The sequence below is a fragment of the Tachyglossus aculeatus genome, chromosome 21 (genome assembly GCF_015852505.1).
Source record: "Tachyglossus aculeatus isolate mTacAcu1 chromosome 21, mTacAcu1.pri, whole genome shotgun sequence".
Lineage (NCBI taxonomy): Eukaryota > Metazoa > Chordata > Mammalia > Monotremata > Tachyglossidae > Tachyglossus > Tachyglossus aculeatus.
Genome location: NC_052086.1, coordinates 67,360,403 through 67,379,028, shown reverse-complemented (window position 1 = coordinate 67,379,028; position 18,626 = coordinate 67,360,403). Strand labels below are relative to the sequence as shown.

Here is an 18,626-nt window from a genome sequence, read left to right as displayed (position 1 = left end):
TTATGAGCAATATTTTTCTTTTAAAGCTTACATATTGAGCACATAAAATCAAACCAATCAATCGATCAATCGTATTTATCGAGCGCTTACTGTGTGCAGAGCACTGTACTAAGCGCTTGTTAAGTACAAGTTGGCAACATACAGAGACAGTCCCTACCCAACAGTGGGCTCACAGTCTAGAAGGGGGAGACAGACAACAAAACAAAACATATTAACAAAATAAAATAAATAGAATGGATATGTACAAGTAAAATAAATAAATAAACAGAGTAATAAATATGTACAAACATATATACATATATACAGGTGCTGTGGGGAAGGGAAGGAGGTAAGACAGTTTTATTAGAGCTTTCCATGACACCGCAAGGAAAAGCATCAATCAAATGCTCAGAATAATCCTCACTGTGCCTTGTTCTGGCCTGTCCCGTTGTCGACCCCTGGCCCATGTCCTACCCCTGGCCTGGAATGATGATGATGGCATTTGTTAAGCGCTTACTATGTGCAAAGCACTGTTCTAAGCGCTGGGGAGGTTACAAGGTGATCAGGTTGGCCCTCATGGGGCTCACAGTCTTCATCCCCATTTTACAGATGAGGGAACTGAGGCGTAGAGAATAATAATAATAATAATGATGGCATTTATTAAGCACTTACTATGTGCAGAGCACTGTTCTAAGCACTGGGGGGGATACAAGGTGATCAAGTTGTCCCACGTGGGGCTCACAGTCTTCATCCCCATTTTACAGATGAGGTAACTGAGGCGCAGAGAAGTGAAGTGACTTGCCCAAAGTCACACAGCTGACAAGTGGCAGAGTCGGCATTTGAACCCATGACCTCTGACTCCAAAGCCCGGGCTCTTTCCACTGAGCCACACTGCTTCTCTGCCAAATTAGCTCTCTTCTCCCCTTCAAAGCCCTACTGAGAGTTCACCTCCTCCAGGAGGCCTTCCCAGACTGAGCCTCCTTTTCCCTCTCCTCCTCCTCCTTCCCTCTCCATCATCCTCATTCCCTCCCTCTGCCCTTCCTCCTTCCCCTTCCCACAGTACTTGTGTATAGTTGTACATATTTATTACTCTATTTTATTAATGATGTATATATAGCTATAATTCCATTAACTAATCTGATGGTTTTGACACCTGTCTACTTCTTTCGTTTTGTTGCCTGTCTCCCCCTTCTATATTACTCTATTTTATTAATGATGTATATATAGCTATAATTCCATTTATCTAATCTGATGGTATTGAAACCTGTCTACTTCTTTTGTTTTGTTGCCTGTCTCCCCTTTCTAGATTACTCTATTTTATTAATGATGTATATATAGCTATAATTCCATTTATCTAATCTGATGGTATTGAAACCTGTCTACTTCTTTCGTTTTGTTGCCTGTCTCCCCCTTCTATATTACTCTATTTTATTAACGATGTATATACAGCTATAATTCCATTTATCTAATCTGATGGTTTTGACACCTGTCTACTTCTTTTGTTTTGTTGCCTGTCTCCCCCTTCTAGACTGTGAGCCCGTTGTTGGGTAGGGACCGTCTCTGTTGCCAAATTGTACTTCCCAAGCGCTTAGTACAGTGCTCTGCACACATTAAGCACTCAGTAAATACGATTAAATGAGTGAATGTTGTCTGCCTCCTCCTCTGGACTGTGAGCCCGTTGTTGGGTAGGGACCGTTTCTATCTGTTGCCGATTTGGACTTTCCAAGCGCTTAGTACAGTGCTTTGCACACAGTAATCGCTCAATAAATACGATTGAATGAATGAACGAGAATAATAGACGGCACCCACCCCCCTTGGATCGGGTACACTTGGTCTGATCCAATAAATATCAATCAATCAATTGTATTTATTGAGTGCTTACTGTGTGCAGAGCACTGTACTAAGCGCTTGGGAAGTACATTATGCTCTATTTATTTTATCAATGATGTGCATATAGCTATAATTCTGTTTATTCTGACGGTTTTGACACCCGTCTACACGTTTTGTTTCCCTGTCTGTCTCCCCCTTATAGACTGTGAGCCCATTATTGGGGAGGGACCGTCTTTATATGTTGCCAACTTGTACTTCCCAAGCGCTTAGTCCAGTGCTCTGCACACAGTAAGCACTGAATGAATACGATTGAATGAATGAATGCACACAGTAAGCGCTCAATAAATACGATCGAATGAATGCTCCCGGTAAGCGCTCAATAAATACGATTGAATGAACGAATGCATACAGTAGGCGCTCAATAAATACGATCGAATGAACGAATGCACACAGTAGGTGCTCAATAAATACGATCGAATGAATGAATGCACACAGTAGGCGCTCAATAAATATGATCGAATGAATGAATGCACACAGTAGGCGCTCAATAAATACGATCGAATGAACGAATGCACACAGTAAGCGCTGAATAAATACGATCGAATGAATGAATGCACACAGTAAGCGCTCTATAAATACGATTGAATGAACGAATGCACACAGTAAGCGCTCAATAAATACGATCGAATGAATGAATGCACACAGTAGGCGCTCAATAAATATGATCGAATGAATGAATGCACACAGTAGGCGCTCAATAAATACGATCGAATGAACGAATGCACAGAGTAAGCGCTGAATAAATACGATCGAATGAATGAATGCACACAGTAAGCGCTCTATAAATACGATTGAATGAACGAATGCACACAGTAAGCGCTCAATAAATACGATCGAATGAACGAATGCACACAATAAGCGCTGAATAAATACGACTGAATGAATGCACACAGTAAGCGCTCAATAAATACGATCGAATGAACGAATGCACACAGTAGGCGCTCAATAAATACGATTGAATGAATGAATGCACACAGTAAGCGCTCAATAAATACGATCGAATGAATGACTGCACACAGTAAGCGCTCAATAAATACGATCGAATGAATGAATGCACACAGTAAGCGCTCAATAAATACGATCGAATGAATGAATGCACACAGTAGGCGCTCAATAAATACGATTGAATGAATGAATGCACACAGTAAGAGCTCAATAAATACGATCGAATGGACGAATGCACACAGTAGGCGCTCAATAAATACGATCGAATGAATGAATGCACACAGTAGGCGCTGAATAAATACGATCGAATGAACGAATGCACACAGTAAGCGCTCAATAAATATGATCGAATGAAAGACTGCACACAGTAGGCGCTCAATAAATATGATCGAATGAATGAATGCTCACAGTAGGCGCTCAATAAATACGATCGAATGAACGAATGCACACAGTAGGCGCTCAATAAATACGATTGAATGAATGAATGCACACAGTAGGTGCTCAATAAATACGATCGAATGAATGAATGCACACAGTAGGCGCTCAATAAATACGATCGAATGAATGAATGCACACAGTAAGCGCTCAATAAATACGATCGAATGCATGAATACACAGAGTAAGCGCTCAATAAATACGATCGAATGAATGAATGCACACAGTAAGCGCTCAATAAATACGATCGAATGAACGACTGCACACAGTAAGCGCTCAATAAATACGATCGAATGAATGAATGCACACAGTAGGCGCTCAATAAATACGATTGAATGAATGAATGCACACAGTAAGAGCTCAATAAATACGATCGAATGGACGAATGCACACAGTAGGCGCTCAATAAATACGATCGAATGAACGAATGCACACAGTAGGCGCTGAATAAATACGATCGAATGAACGAATGCACACAGTAAGCGCTCAATAAATATGATCGAATGAACGAATGCACACAGTAGGTGCTCAATAAATATGATCGAATGAATGAATGCTCACAGTAGGCGCTCAATAAATACGATCGAATGAACGAATGCACACAGTAGGCGCTCAATAAATACGATTGAATGAATGAGTGCACACAGTAGGTGCTCAATAAATACGATCGAATGAATGAATGCACACAGTAGGCGCTCAATAAATACGATCAAATGAATGAATGCACACAGTAAGCGCTGAATAAATACGATCGAATGCATGAATACACACAGTAAGCGCTCAATAAATACGATCGAATGAATGAATGCACACAGTAAGCGCTCAATAAATACGATCGAATGAACGACTGCACACAGTAAGCGCTCAATAAATACGATCGAATGAATGAATGCACACATTAAGCGCTGAATAAATACGATCGAATGAATGAATGCACACAGTAAGTGCTCAATAAATACGATTGAATGAATGAATGCACACAGTAGGCGCTCAATAAATACTATCGAATGAATGCACACAGTAAGCACTCAATAAATACGATCGAAAGAATGAATGCACACAGTAGGCGCTCAATAAATACTATCGAATGAATGCACACAGTAAGCGCTCAATAAATACGATCGAATGGACGAATGCACACAGTAGGCGCTCAATAAATACGATTGAATGAATGAATGCACACAGTAGGCGCTCAATAAATACGATTGAATGAATGAATGCACACAGTAAGCGCTGAATAAATACGATCGAATGAATGAATGCACACAGTAAGTGCTCAATAAATACGATTGAATGAATGAATGCACACAGTAGGCGCTCAATAAATACTATCGAATGAATGCACACAGTAAGCACTCAATAAATACGATCGAAAGAATGAATGCACACAGTAGGCGCTCAATAAATACTATCGAATGAATGCACACAGTAAGCGCTCAATAAATATGATCAAATGAACGAATGCACACAGTAGGCGCTGAATAAATACGATCGAATGAATGAATGCACACCATAGGCGCTCAATAAATACGATTGAATGAATGAATGCACACAGTAAGCGCTCAATAAATACGATCGAATGAACGAATGCACACAGTAGACGCTCAATAAATACTATTGAATGAACAAATGCACACAGTAAGCGCTCAATAAATACGATCGAATGAACGAATACACACAGTAAGTGCTGAATAAATACGATCGAATGAATGAATGCACAGAGTAAGCGCTGAATAAATACGATCGAATGAATGAATGCACACAGTAAGCGCTCAATAAATACTGTCGAATGAATGAATGCACACAGTAGGCGCTCAATAAATACGATTGAATGAATGAATGCACACAGCGCTCAATAAATACGATCGAATGAACGAATACACACAGTAGGCGCTCAATAAATACAATCAAATGAACAAATGCACACAGTAGGCGCTGAATAAATACGATCGAATGAATGAATGCACAGAGTAAGCGCTGAATAAATACGATCGAATGAATGAATGCACACAGTAGGCACTCAATAAATACGATTGAATGAATGAATGCACACAGTAAGCGCTCAATAAATACGATCGAATGAATGAATGCACACAGTAGGCGCTCAATAAATACGATCGAATGAATGAATGCACACAGTAGGCGCTCAATAAATACGATCGAATGAATGAATGCACACAGTAGGCGCTCAATAAATACGATCGAATGAACGAACACACACAGTAGGCGCTCAATAAATACGATCGAATGAATGAATGCACACAGTAGGCGCTGAATAAATACGATCGAATGCATGAATGCACACAGTAAGCGCTCAATAAATACGATCGAATGAATGAATGCACACAGTAAGCGCTCAATAAATACGATCGAATGAATGAATGCACACAGTAGGCGCTCAATAAATACGATTGAACGAATGAATGCACACAGTAGGTGCTCAATAAATACGATTGAATGAATGAATGCACACAGTAAGCGTTCAATAAATACGATCAAATGAACGAATGCACACAGTAGGTGCTCAATAAATACGATTGAATGAATGAATGCACACAGTAGGCACTCAATAAATACGATCGAATGAACAAATGCACACAGTAAGCGCTCAATAAATACGATCGAATGAATGAATGCACACAGTAAGCGCTCAATAAATACGATCGAATGAACGAATGCACACAGTAGGCGCTCAATAAATACGATTGAATGAATGCACACAGTAAGCACTCAATAAATACGATCGAATGGACGAATACACACAGTAGGCCCTCAATAAATATGATTGAATGAATGAATGTACACAGTAAGCGCTCAATAAATACGATCGAATGAATGAATACACACAGTAAGCGCTCAATAAATATGATCGAATGAACGAATGCACACAGTAAGCACTCAATAAATACGATCAAATGAACGAATGCACACAGGCGCTCAATAAATACGATTGAATGAATGAATGCACACAGTAGGCGCTCAATAAATACGATCGAATGAATGAATGCACACAGTAAGCGCTCAATAAATACGATCGAAGAACGAATGCACACAGTAAGCACTCAATAAATACGATCAAATGAACGAATGCACACAGTAGGCGCTCAATAAATACGATCGAATGAATGAATGCACAGAGTAGCCCACTGTTGGGTAGGGACTGTCTCTACATGTTGCCAACTTGTACTTCCCAAGCGCTTAGTACAGTGCTCTGCACACAGTAAGCGCTCAATAAATACGATTGATTGAATAAATACGATCGAATGAATGAATGCACACAGTAAGCGCTCAATAAATAGGTCGAATGAATGAATACACACAGTAGGCGCTCAATAAATACTATCGAATGAATGCACACAGTAAGCGCTCAATAAATACGATCGAATGAATGAATGCACACAGTAGGCGCTCAATAAATAGTATCGAATGAATGCACACAGTAAGCGCTCAATAAATACGATCGAGTGAATGAATGCACCCAGTAAGCGCTCAATAAATACGATTGAATGAATGAACGAGAATAATTGACGGCAATTCCCCCCACCTCTTGGATGGGATACAATTGGTCTGATCCAATAAATACACTCAATAAAGATGGATGGCTGGATGGAGCAGCGTGGCCCAATGGAAAGAGCCCGGGCTTTGGAGTCAGAGGTCATGGGTTCAAATCTCGCCTCTGCCAGTTGTCAGCTGTGTGACTTTGAGCAAGTCACTTCACTTCTCTGGGCCTCAGTTCCCTCATCTGTAAAATGGGAAAGAAGACTGGGAGCTCCCCGTGGGACAACGTGATCACCTTGTAACCTCCCCAGCGCTTAGAACAGTGCTTTGCACATAGTAAGTGCTTAATAAATGCCATTATTATTATTATTACTATTATGGATGGATGAATAAATACGATTGAATGAATGAATGCACCCAGTAAGCACTCAATAAATACGATTGAATGATTCCCCTCCCCACACCATCTGTATATATGTATATATGTTTGTACGTATTTATTACTCTATGTATTTAATTATTTTATTTGTACATATTTATTCTATTTATTTTGTTAATATGTTTTGTTTTGTTGTCTGTCTCCCCCTTCTAGCCTGTGAGCCCGCTGTTGGGTAGGGACCGGCTCTATATGTTGCCAACTTGGACTTCCCAAGCGCTTAGTATAGTGCTCTGCACACAGTAAGTGCTCAATAACTACGATTGAATGAATGAATGAATGCACACAGTAATTGCTCAATAAATACGATTGAATGATTCCCCTCCCCACACCAGCTGTATATGTGTATATATGTTTGTACGTATTTATTACTCTATTTATTTTATTTGTACATATTTATTCTATTTATTTTATTTTGTTAATATGTTTTGTTTTGTTGTCTGTCTCCCCCTTCTAGACTGTGAGCCCGCTGTTGGGTAGGGACCGTCTCTATATGTTGCCAACTTGTACTTCCCAAGCGCTTAGTACAGTGCTCTGCACACAGTAAGCGCTCAATAAACACGATTGATTGTACTTCCCAAGCACTTAGTACAGTGCTCTGCACACAGTAAGCGCTCAGAGGTCGGGGTTCAAATCCCGACTCCACCAATTGTCGGCTGTATGACTTTGGGCAAGTCACTTAACTTCACTGTGCCTCAGTTACCTCATCTGTAAAATGGGGATTAAGACTGTGAACCCCCCCATGGGACAACTTGATCCCCTTGTAACCTCCCCAGCGCTTAGAACAGTGCTTTGCACATAGTAAGCGCTTAATAAATGCCACTATTATCCAGCGCTTAGAACAGTGCTTTGCACATAGTAAGCGCTTCATATGTTGCCAACTTGTACTTCCCAAGCGCTTAGTACAGTGCTCTGCACACAGTAAGCACTCAATAAATATGATTGATTGATTGATTGATCTGTAAAATGGGGATTAAGACTGTGAACCCCCCACGGGACAACTTGATCACCTTGTAACCTCCCCAGCGCTTAGAACAGTGCTTTGCACATAGTAAGCGCTTAATAAATGCCATTATTATCCAGCGCTTAGAACAGGGCTTTGCACATAGTAAGCGCTTAATAAATGCCATCATTATTATAATAAATACGACTGACTGAGTGAATGAATGCACCCAGTAAGCGCATTGAATGAATGAATGGATGGATGGATCCCCCTTCTAGACTGTGAGCCCACTGTTGTCTCTGTTGCCAACGTGTACTTCCCAAGCGCTTAGTACAGTGCTCTGCACACAGTAAGCGCTCAATAAATACGATTGATTGATCTGTAAAATGGAGATTAAGGCTGTGAACCCCCCATGCGACAACTTGATCACCTTGTAACCTCCCCAGCGCTTAGAACAGTGCTTTGCACATAGTAAGCGCTTAATAAATGCCATTATTATCCAGCGCTTAGAACAGGGCTTTGCACAGAGTAAGCGCTTAATAAATGCCATCATTATAATAAATACGACTGACTGAGTGAATGAATGCACCCAGCAAGCGCATTGAATGAATGAATGGATGGATGGATCCCCCTTCTAGACTGTGAGGAGCCCACTGCTGTCTCTATATGTTGCCAACTTGTACTCCCCAAGCGCTTAGTACAGTGCTCTGCACACAGTAAGTGCTCAATAAATACGATTGATTGATGATTGATTGACTGATTGGATGGACAACTCCCTCCCCGCCAAGGAGCAGTGGAGTTGCTGGAGTCTCCACCCCCCCCCCCCCCATCTTACCTCCTTCCCTTCCCCACAGCACCTGTAGATATGTATATATGTTTGTACATATTTATTACTCTATTTATTTATGTATTTTACTTGTACGTATCTATTCTATTTATTTTATTTTGTTAGTATGTTCGGTTTTGTTCTCTGTCTCCCCCTCTTAGACTGTGAGCCCACTGTTGGGTAGGGACTGTCTCTATGTGTTGCCAACTTGTAGTTCCCAAGCGCTTAGTCCAGTGCTCTGCACACAGTAAGCGCTCAATAAATACGATTGATGATGATGATGAATGCATGGATGGATCCCCCTTCTAGACTGTGAGCCCGCTGTTGGGTAGGGACCGTCTCTATGTGTTGCCAACTTGTACTTCCCAAGCGCTTAGTCCAGTGCTCTGCACACAGTAAGCGCTCAATAAATACGATTGATTGATCTGTAAAATGGGGATTAAGACAGTGAACCCCCCATGGGACAACTTGATCACCTTGTAACCTCCCCAGCGCTTAGAACAGTGCTTTGCACATAGTAAGCGCTTAATAAATGCCATTATTATCCAGCGCTTAGAACAGGGCTTTGCACATAGTAAGCGCTTAATAAATGCCATCATTATTATAATAAATACGACTGTGAGCCCACTGTTGGGTAGGGACTGTCTCTATATGTTGCCAACCTGTACTTCCCAAGCGCTTAGTCCAGTGCTCTGCACACAGTTAGCGCTCAATAAATACGATTGATTGATTGATTGATTGATTGAGTGAATGAATGCATCCAGTAAGCGCATTGAATGAATGAATGGATGGATGGATGGATCCCCCTTCTAGACTGTGAGCCTACTGCTGTCTCTATGTGTTGCCAACTTGTACTTCCCAAGCGCTTAGTACAGTGCTCTGCACACAGTAAGCGCTCAATAAATATGATTGATTGATGATTGATTGATTGATTGATTGGATGGACGACTCCCTCCCCGCCAAGGAGCAGTCGAGTTGCTAGAGTCTCCACCCCCCCATCTTACCTCCTTCCCTTCCCCACAGCACCCGTATATATGTATATATGTTCGAACATATTTATTACTCTATTTATTTATTTTACTTGTACCTATCTATTCTATTTATTTGATTTTGTTAGTATGTTTGGTTTTGTTCTCTGTCTCCCCCGTTTAGACTGTGAGCCCACTGTTGGGTAGGGACTGTCTCTATATGTTGCCAACTTGGACTTGCCAAGCGCTTAGTCCAGTGCTGTGCACGCAGTAAGCGCTCAATAAATACGATTGATGATGATGATGATTATTATTATTGATTGAATGATTGATTGATTGATTGATTGATTGGATGAACGACTCCCTCCCCTCCAAGGAGCAGTCGAGTCGCTGGAGCGCAGAGAGTCCACCAAGGCGAGGCGGGGAGGGGGAGCGGAAACGAGGTGCATGGTGGGAAGCCTTCGGGCGCCGCCGCCATTTTGCCTCCTCCCCAGCCGGCGAGCGAGCGGGCCGGGGTCGGAGCCATGAAGCTGCCGACGGGAGCCGGGAGGCTGCTGGTGAGCGCTGCCGTCGCGGGGGGGAGCTCACGTTCGGAACCGTTCGGAACCTTTCGGAACCGTTCGGAACCTTTCGGAACCTTTCGGAGCCGCTCGGCTTGGGGAACAGCGGGCGTCGAGGCCTCCGAGGCCTGACCCCGAGCCTGCCCTTCAACCCACCCGGGCGGCCTCCCCTCCTCACAGCACCTGTGGGAGATTTGTCCTTCCCAAGCGCTTAGTACAGTGCTCTGCACATAGTAAGCGCTCAATAAATACGATTGATGATGATGATGATAGATGTGGATATATCTTTGCACATATTTATCCATTTATTTATTTTCTTTGTACCCATTTATTCCATTGATTTCACTTTGTTAATATGTGTTGTCCTCCGTCTCCCCCTTCTAGCCTGTGAGCCCTCCGTTGGGTAGGGACCGTCAATCAATCAATCAATCAATCGTATTTATTGAGCGCTTACTATGTGCAGAGCACTGGACTAAGCGCTTGGGAAGTACAAATTGGCAACACATAGAGACCGTCCCTATCTGTTGCCTGCTTCATCATCATCAATCGTATTTATTGAGCGCTTGCTGTGTGCAGAGCACTGGACTAAGCGCTTGGGAAGTACAAGTTGGCAACATAGAGAGACAGGCCCTACCCAACATTGCACAGTCTACTTGTCCTTCCCAAGCGCTTAGTCTAGTGCTCTGCACACAGCGCTCAATAAATACGATTGAATGAATGAATGACTGTGAGCCCACTGTTGGGTAGGGACCGTCTCTATATGTTGCCAACTTGGACTTCCCAAGCGCTTAGTACAGTGCTGTGCACACAGTAAGCGCTCAATAAATACGATTGAATGAATGAATAATAATAATAATAATAATAATAATAATGATGGCATTTATTAAGCGCTTACTATGTGCAAAGCATTGTTCTAAGCGCTGGGGAGGTTACAAGGTGATCAGGTTGTCCCTCGTGGGGCTCACAGATTTAATCCCCATTTTCCAGATGAGGGAACTGAGGCCCGGAGAAGTTAAGTGACTTGCCCAAAGTCACACAGCTGACAATTGGTGGAGCTGGGATTTGAATGAATGACTGTGAGCCCACTGTTGGGTAGGGACCGTCTCTATATGTTGCAATCTTGTACTTCCCAAGCGCTTAGTACAGTGCTGTGCACACCGTAAGCGCTCAATAAATACGACTGAATGAATGAATGACTGTGAGCCCACTGTTGGGTAGGGACTGTCTCTATATGTTGCCAACTTGGACTTCCCAAGCGCTTAGTACAGTGCTCTGCATACAGTAAGCACTCAATAAATGATTGATGTTGATGATGATGGTGACCGTCCCTATCTGTTGCCGACTTGTCCTTCCCAAGCGCTTAGTCCAGTGCTCTGCACACAGTAAGCGCTCAATAAATACGACTGAATGAATGAATGACTGTGAGCCCACTGTTGGGTAGGGACTGTCTCTATATGTTGGCAACTTGTGCTTCCCAAGCGCTTAGTACAGTGCTCTGCACACAGTAAGCGCTCAATAAATGATTGATGATGATGATGACCGTCCCTATCTGTTGCCGACTTGTCCTTCCCAAGCGCTTAGTACAGTGCTCTGCACACCGTAAGCGCTCAGTAAATACGATTGAATGAATGAATGACTGTGAGCCCACTGTTGGGTAGGGACCGTCTCTATATGTTGCCAACTTGGACTTCCCAAGCGCTTAGTACAGTGCTCTGCACACAGTAAGCGCTCAATAAATACGATTGATGTTGATGATGATGACCGTCCCTATCTGTTGCCGACTTGTCCTTCCCAAGCGCTTAGTCCAGTGCTCTGCACACCGTAAGCGCTCAATAAATACGGTTGAATGAATGAGTGACTGTGAGCCCACTGTTGGGTAGGGACCGTCTCTATATATTGCCGACTTGTCCTTCCCAAGCGCTTAGCGCAGTGCTCTGCACACAGTAAGCGCCCAATAAATACGGTTGAATGAGTGAATGACACGCGGCCCCGGTCCTGGAGGCAGAAGGTCGTGGGTTCGAATCCCTCCCCCGCCACCTGTCTGCTGGCTGACCTTGGAGGAGTAGCTGCATTCATTCATTCCGTCGTTATTTACTGGGCGCATTCATTCATTCAGGCGGATTTACTGAGCGCTTACTGGGTGCATTCGTTCATTCAATCAGTCGTACTTATTGAGCGCTTACGGCGTGCATTTATTCATCCAGTCGTATTTACTGAGAGCTTATTGGGTGCATTCATTCATTCAGTCGTATTGAGCGCTTATTGGGTGCATTCATTCATTCAGTCGTATTTATTGAGCGCTTATTGGGTGCATTCATTCATTCAGTCCTACTTATTGAACGCGTACTGGGTGCATTCATTCATTCAATCGTGTTTACCGAGCGCTTACTGGGTGCATTCATTCATTCAATCGTATTGAGAGCTTACTGGGTACATTCATTCATTCAGTTGTATTTATTGAGCTCTTATTGGGTGCATTCATTCATTCAATCCTACTTATTGAATGCTTACTGGGTGCATTCATTCATTCAATCGTATTTACAGAGCGCTTACTAGGTGTATTCATTCATTCAATCGTATTGAGCGCTTACTGGGTACATTCATTCATTCAATCGTACTTATTGAGCGCTTACTGCGTGCATTCGTTCATTCAGTCTTTACTGAGCACTTACTGGGTGCATTCATTCATTCAATCGTATTGAGGGCTTACTGGGTACATTCATTCATTCAGAGCCCACTGTTGGGTAGGGGTTGTCTCTATTTGTGGCCGAATGGTACTTTCCAAGCACTTAGTACAGTGCTGTACTTCCCAAGCGCTTAGTACAGTGCTCTGCACACATAAGCGCTCAATAAATACGATTTATGATGATGATGCTCTGCATACAGTAAGCGCTCAATAAATACGATTGAATGAATGAATACCCCAGTGTTTAGAGTATTGTTTGGCACTTAGTAAGCACTTAACAAATACCATTATTATTATTAGGATTGAGACTGTCAGCCCCATGTGGGACAGGGGACTATGTCCAACTCGATTTGCTCATATCCACCCCAGCGCTTAGTACAGTGCCTGACACATAGTAAGTGCTTAACAAATACCATCATTATTGTTATTATTATTATTATTGCCTCCCAAAGTGACTGGGGCCGGGGCAGGAAAGAGTGCAGGCCCGGGAGTCAGAGGACCTGGGTTCTATTCCCGGCTCCGCCCCTTTCCCCGCCATGTGACCTTGGGCAAGTCACTTTACTTTTCAGTCAATCGTATTTATTGAGCGCTTACTGTGTGCAGAGCACTGTACTAAGCGCTTGGGAAGTACAAGTTGGCAACATATAGAGACGGTCCCTACCCAGCAGTGGGCTCACAGTCTAGAAGGGGGAGACAGACAACAAAACAAAACATATTAACAACATAAAATAAATAGAATAGATATGTACAAGTAAAATAAATAAATGAGTAATAAATACATGCAAACATATATACATATATACAGGTGCTGTGGGGAAGGGAAGGAGGTAAGGCAGGGGGAGGAGGGGAAGAGGAAGGAGGGGGGTAATAAATGAATTATTACCCAGATTTTTATATTGCACATGTATTCCCAAAGCACCTGCACATTACTTAGGTCATTTTTACCCTCACTATATCCTTGTGAAGTATGGAAAGGTAGGTATTCTTCACCCCATTTTGCAGAAGAGGAAAGTGAAGTACAGACAGGTTAAGTTACTTGTCCAAGGTCACACATCAGGCAAGTGACAAGGCTGGAGACAGAATCGGGGTTCAGTGCTCCACCTTCCTCATCTGTAAAATGGGGATTCAGTATCTGTTTCGCCCTCCTTCCTAGACTGTGAGCCCCATGTTGGAGGGGCTCACAACCTGGGCCTCGTATATACCTGTATATATGTATATATGTTTGTACATATTTATTACTCTATTTATTTTACTTGTACATATCTATCCTATTTATTTTATTTTGTTAGTATGTTTGGTTTTGTTCTCTGTCTCCCCCCTTCTAGACTGTGAGCCCACTGTTGGGTAGGGACCGTCTCTATATGTTGCCAACTTGTACTTCCCAAGCGCTTAGTACAGTGCTCTGCACATAGTAAGCGCTCAATAAATACGATTGGTGATGATGGTGGAGGGGGACTGCGTCCGACCTGATTATCTCGTAGCTGCCGCAGTGCTTGGCACATAGTAAGCGCTTAGCGAATGTCACTACTGTTATTGTCACCGTTATCGCTCGGACTTCTCAGCCACACTGATTGAGCACCCTGGTGATGTGGGGAGTAGCCAAGCTCTGAGAGGATTTACAGAGGGAGATCCAGTCACCCAGACCCTGATCTCTTAACTTGACTTCTCTGTGCCTCAGTTTTCCAACCTGTGAAGCGGGGACTAAATACCTGTTCTCTTTCTCACTTATTGAGCCCTATATGGGACAGGAATTATGCGTGAACTGATTATTTTGTACCTATCCCAGTGCTCAGTACAGTGCCTGGTACATAGTAAGTGCCCAACAAATACCGCAATTATCATTATTTTGCCCCTGGGTGGCAGGGACAGGCATCTTCCATGAAAGCAGCATGACCTAGTGGAAAGAGCAAGGGCTTGGGAGTCAGAGGACCTGGGTTCTAATCCTGGCCCCGCCGTGCTCCAGCTGTGTGACCTTGGGTAAATCACTAAATTTTTCTGTGTCTCTGTTGCTTCATTTGTAAAATGGGGAGCCAATACTTGTTCTCCTTCCTCCTTAGGCTGTAAGCCCCTTGTGGGACCTGATCTCCCCATCGTCCGCCTCTCCATCCCCCCCATCTTACCTCCTTCCCTTCCCCACAGCACCTGTATATATGTATATATGGTTGTACATATTTATTACTCTATTTATTTTACTTGTACATACCTATCCTATTTATTTTATTTTGTCAGTATGTTTGGTTTTGTTCTCTGTCTCCCCCTTTTAGACTGTGAGCCCACTGTTGGGTAGGGACTGTCTCTATATGTTGCCAATTTGGACTTCCCAAGCGCTTAGTCCAGTGCTCTGCACATAGTAAGCGCTCAATAAATACGATTGATTGATTATCTTGTAAGTATCCCAGTGCGTAGTATGGTATTTGGCACGTGATTTGTATTTACCAATCACTTAGTACAGTGCTCTGCACACAGTAAGCACTCAGTAAATATGATTGAATGAATGTAGTACAGGCTTAAAAATACAATTAAAGCATGTCTAGGCTCAGTCAATTATTCCTATTTATCGCGCACTTACTGTGTGCAGAGCACTGTCCTAAGCACTTGGGAGAGTACAATATAGCAATAAAGTCACATTCCCTGCCCACAATAAGCTTACCCCAGCTGGGAAGCTTGACCCCACTGGGGCACTTCTTCCTTTTCCCCCCTGCACTGGCACTGTAACCTGGGGCGAACATTATGATTACCATGTATTGGCCATACAGTGCTATTCCCAGCGGGAAAACTTATGCCCTTTTCATCCAGCAGAAGCACAATCCAAATTTAGCAGAGAGAAAAGTAACCGTCTTGTAGGAAGGTCCAGATGTCAGGAAAATGAGGATGGTTTGGGGCGATTGGCAGTTTGAGGGCAGCTTTGGTGTCCTGAGCCAAGCTGGTGACTTAATGAAAAGAGTCAATCAGTAGTATTTATTAAGTGCTTGGGAGAGAACAAGAGAGTTGATAGACGTGTTCCCGGCCCACAAGGATTTGCAGTCCTAGAGGGAAGGACAGACATTAAATTGAATTATAGATACATACATAAGTGTTCTGGGGCTGAGGGTGGGATCGATATCAAGTGCTTAAAGGGTACAATGCAAGTGCAGAGGTGATGCAGAAGGGAGAGGCAGTTAGGGGAAACAGGCATAGTCAGGGAAGAGCCATCAATCAGTAGTATTTATTGAGCACTTGCTGATTGTGGAGAACTGTACTGAGCATTTGGGTAGAGTTTCACCAATGAATAGACATGATCTCTGCCCTCTAAGGAGCTTACAATCTAGGAGGGTTGATAGATACTAAAGTAAATTGCGGATAAGAAGAATCTGAGATCGATCATCAATCGTATTTATTGAGCGCTTACTGTGTGCAGAGCACTGTACTAAGCACTTGGGAAGTACAAGTTGGCAACATATAGAGACAGTCCCTACCCAACAGTGGGCTCACAGTCTAAAAGGTAGTACTTAAGCTCGGAAAGAGATAGTACTTAAGGTTGGAAAGTCTTTGTTATAGTGGCCTAGAGCTTGGTGGGTCCCCAGGATATCCCTTTATTCTGTCAATGTGTAATGTCATCCACAAAAGAGCACACTGAAAGCCCCCTGTAATTAAGGCATGTGGGCCCTCCTACAAACTGACACTGGGTAGCACTGAGTCTCTTACAATGCAGGAGCTGAATTCTTGCAGAATAATTAAGGAAAACCAGCATTGACCCTCACCAAGTCTGTCACTGTGTTCATATACGCATAGCGTTTCTTCCAACACTGGAGCGTCTTACATCTAGCACCCCCCGGCTCAAGGAAACACAGCCCGGTGAAATGGATCTGAGAGGAGGAGGGACCCCGATTCTGTCTCCAGCTTTGTCACTTGCCTGGTGTGTGACCTTGGACAAGTAATTTAACCTCTCTGTACTTCACTTTCCTCTTCTGCAAAATGGGGTGAAGAATACCTACCTTTCCATACTTCACAAGGATATAGTGAGGGTAAAAATGAGCTAAGTAATGTGCAGGTGCTTTGGGAATAAATGTGTGATATAAAAATCTGGGTAATAATTCATTTATTACCCCCCCCCTTCCTCTCCCCCTCCTCCCCCTCTCCATCCCCCCCACATTACCTCCTTCCCTTCCCCACAGCACCTGTATATATGTATATATGGTTGTACGTATTTATTACTCTATTTTATTTGTACATATCTATTCTATTTTATTTTGTTAATATGTTTTGTTCTCTGTCTCCCCCTTTTAGACTGTGAGCCCACTGTTGGGTAGGGACCGTCTCTATATGTTGCCAACTTGTACTTCCCAAGCGCTTAGTACAGTGCTCTGCACACAGTAAGCGCTCAATAAATACGATTGATGATGGTGATATGTTGCCAACTTGTACTTCCCAAGTGCTTAGTACAGTGCTCTGCACACAGTAAGCGCTCAATAAATATGATTGATTGATTGATTGATTTTGGACCTCATAGCTTAATAATGTATCTAAACTCTTCTTGAACCTATTCCTATTTTTTGACTGCGTGACTTCGGAGGGGTACTGAATTCTATATGAAATACCTCCTTTCTTTTCAAGCTGTGCCATGTAGTTTTTGGTATTCAGGAATCTGACAAACAGCCGTTCTGTGTTCGTCATGTTCACATCTCGTGAAACTGAGAATTTCAGTCCCAACCCCATTCATGCATTGTTTTTCCTAACTGAAGAGAAGCAGTTATATTAGAGAAGCAGCGTGGCTCAGTGGAAGGAGCACGGGCTTTGGAGTCAGAGGTCATGGGTTCAAATCCCGGCCCTGCCAGTTGTCAGCTGTGTGACTTTGAGCAAGTCACTTCACTTCTCTGGGCCTCAGTTCCCTCATCTGTAAAATGGGGATGAAGACTGTGAGCCCCCCTGTGGGACAACCTGATCACCTTGTAACCTCCCCAGCGCTTAGAACAGTGTTTTGCACCTAGTAAGCGCTTAATAAATGTCAGTATTATTATTATTAAGAGTTCTAGCATTCTCAGTCTTATGATTTTGGTTGTCCTTTTCTGGCTCTGCAATTCGAACCCAGGTCCTTCTAACCCCCCAGGCCCGGGCTCTTTCCACTAGACCATACTGCTCTCTGTCTTTGGGACTGTTGTTCTGTCTAACGTTGGCCTTTTCAGCGACCCGTGGCACCTCTGTGTAAAATCAAGGTGTCATCGAGTCGACTTCAAATAGGAAAGACAGCCATAAATAATACGAGTGGAGCTGCTAGACCATCCCAGAGTAACAGGATGTACTTTTTTTGTGTTCCAGAGGTTTTACTCCCTCAAAGCAGCTCCCAAAGTTAAGGCCCCTGCCGCACCAGCCGGAGTACAACTGCACCCTCAGGAGCTGGAGGTTGGTTTTCTCTGGATATTTCTCAATGTCGTGTATTTTCCGCTCCTTGATAAGGTCCCTGAAAACGTTCACCGCCTTTCC

The 18,626-nt window shown here is 43.1% G+C and overlaps 1 protein-coding gene across 1 annotated transcript in view; it reads left to right on the top strand.

The window, feature by feature from the left end:
• Positions 1-10,418: 10,418 nt before the first annotated feature.
• Positions 10,419-18,626, top strand: part of LOC119942479 (cytochrome b-c1 complex subunit 2, mitochondrial) — a 31,866-nt gene continuing 23,658 nt past the window's right edge. Inside the window, exons 1-2 of the mRNA XM_038763314.1 lie at positions 10,419-10,477; positions 18,462-18,545. Coding sequence (XP_038619242.1) covers positions 10,445-10,477; positions 18,462-18,545 — 117 coding nt within the window. The 5' untranslated portion in view covers positions 10,419-10,444. The remainder of the gene's footprint in view (positions 10,478-18,461; positions 18,546-18,626) is intronic.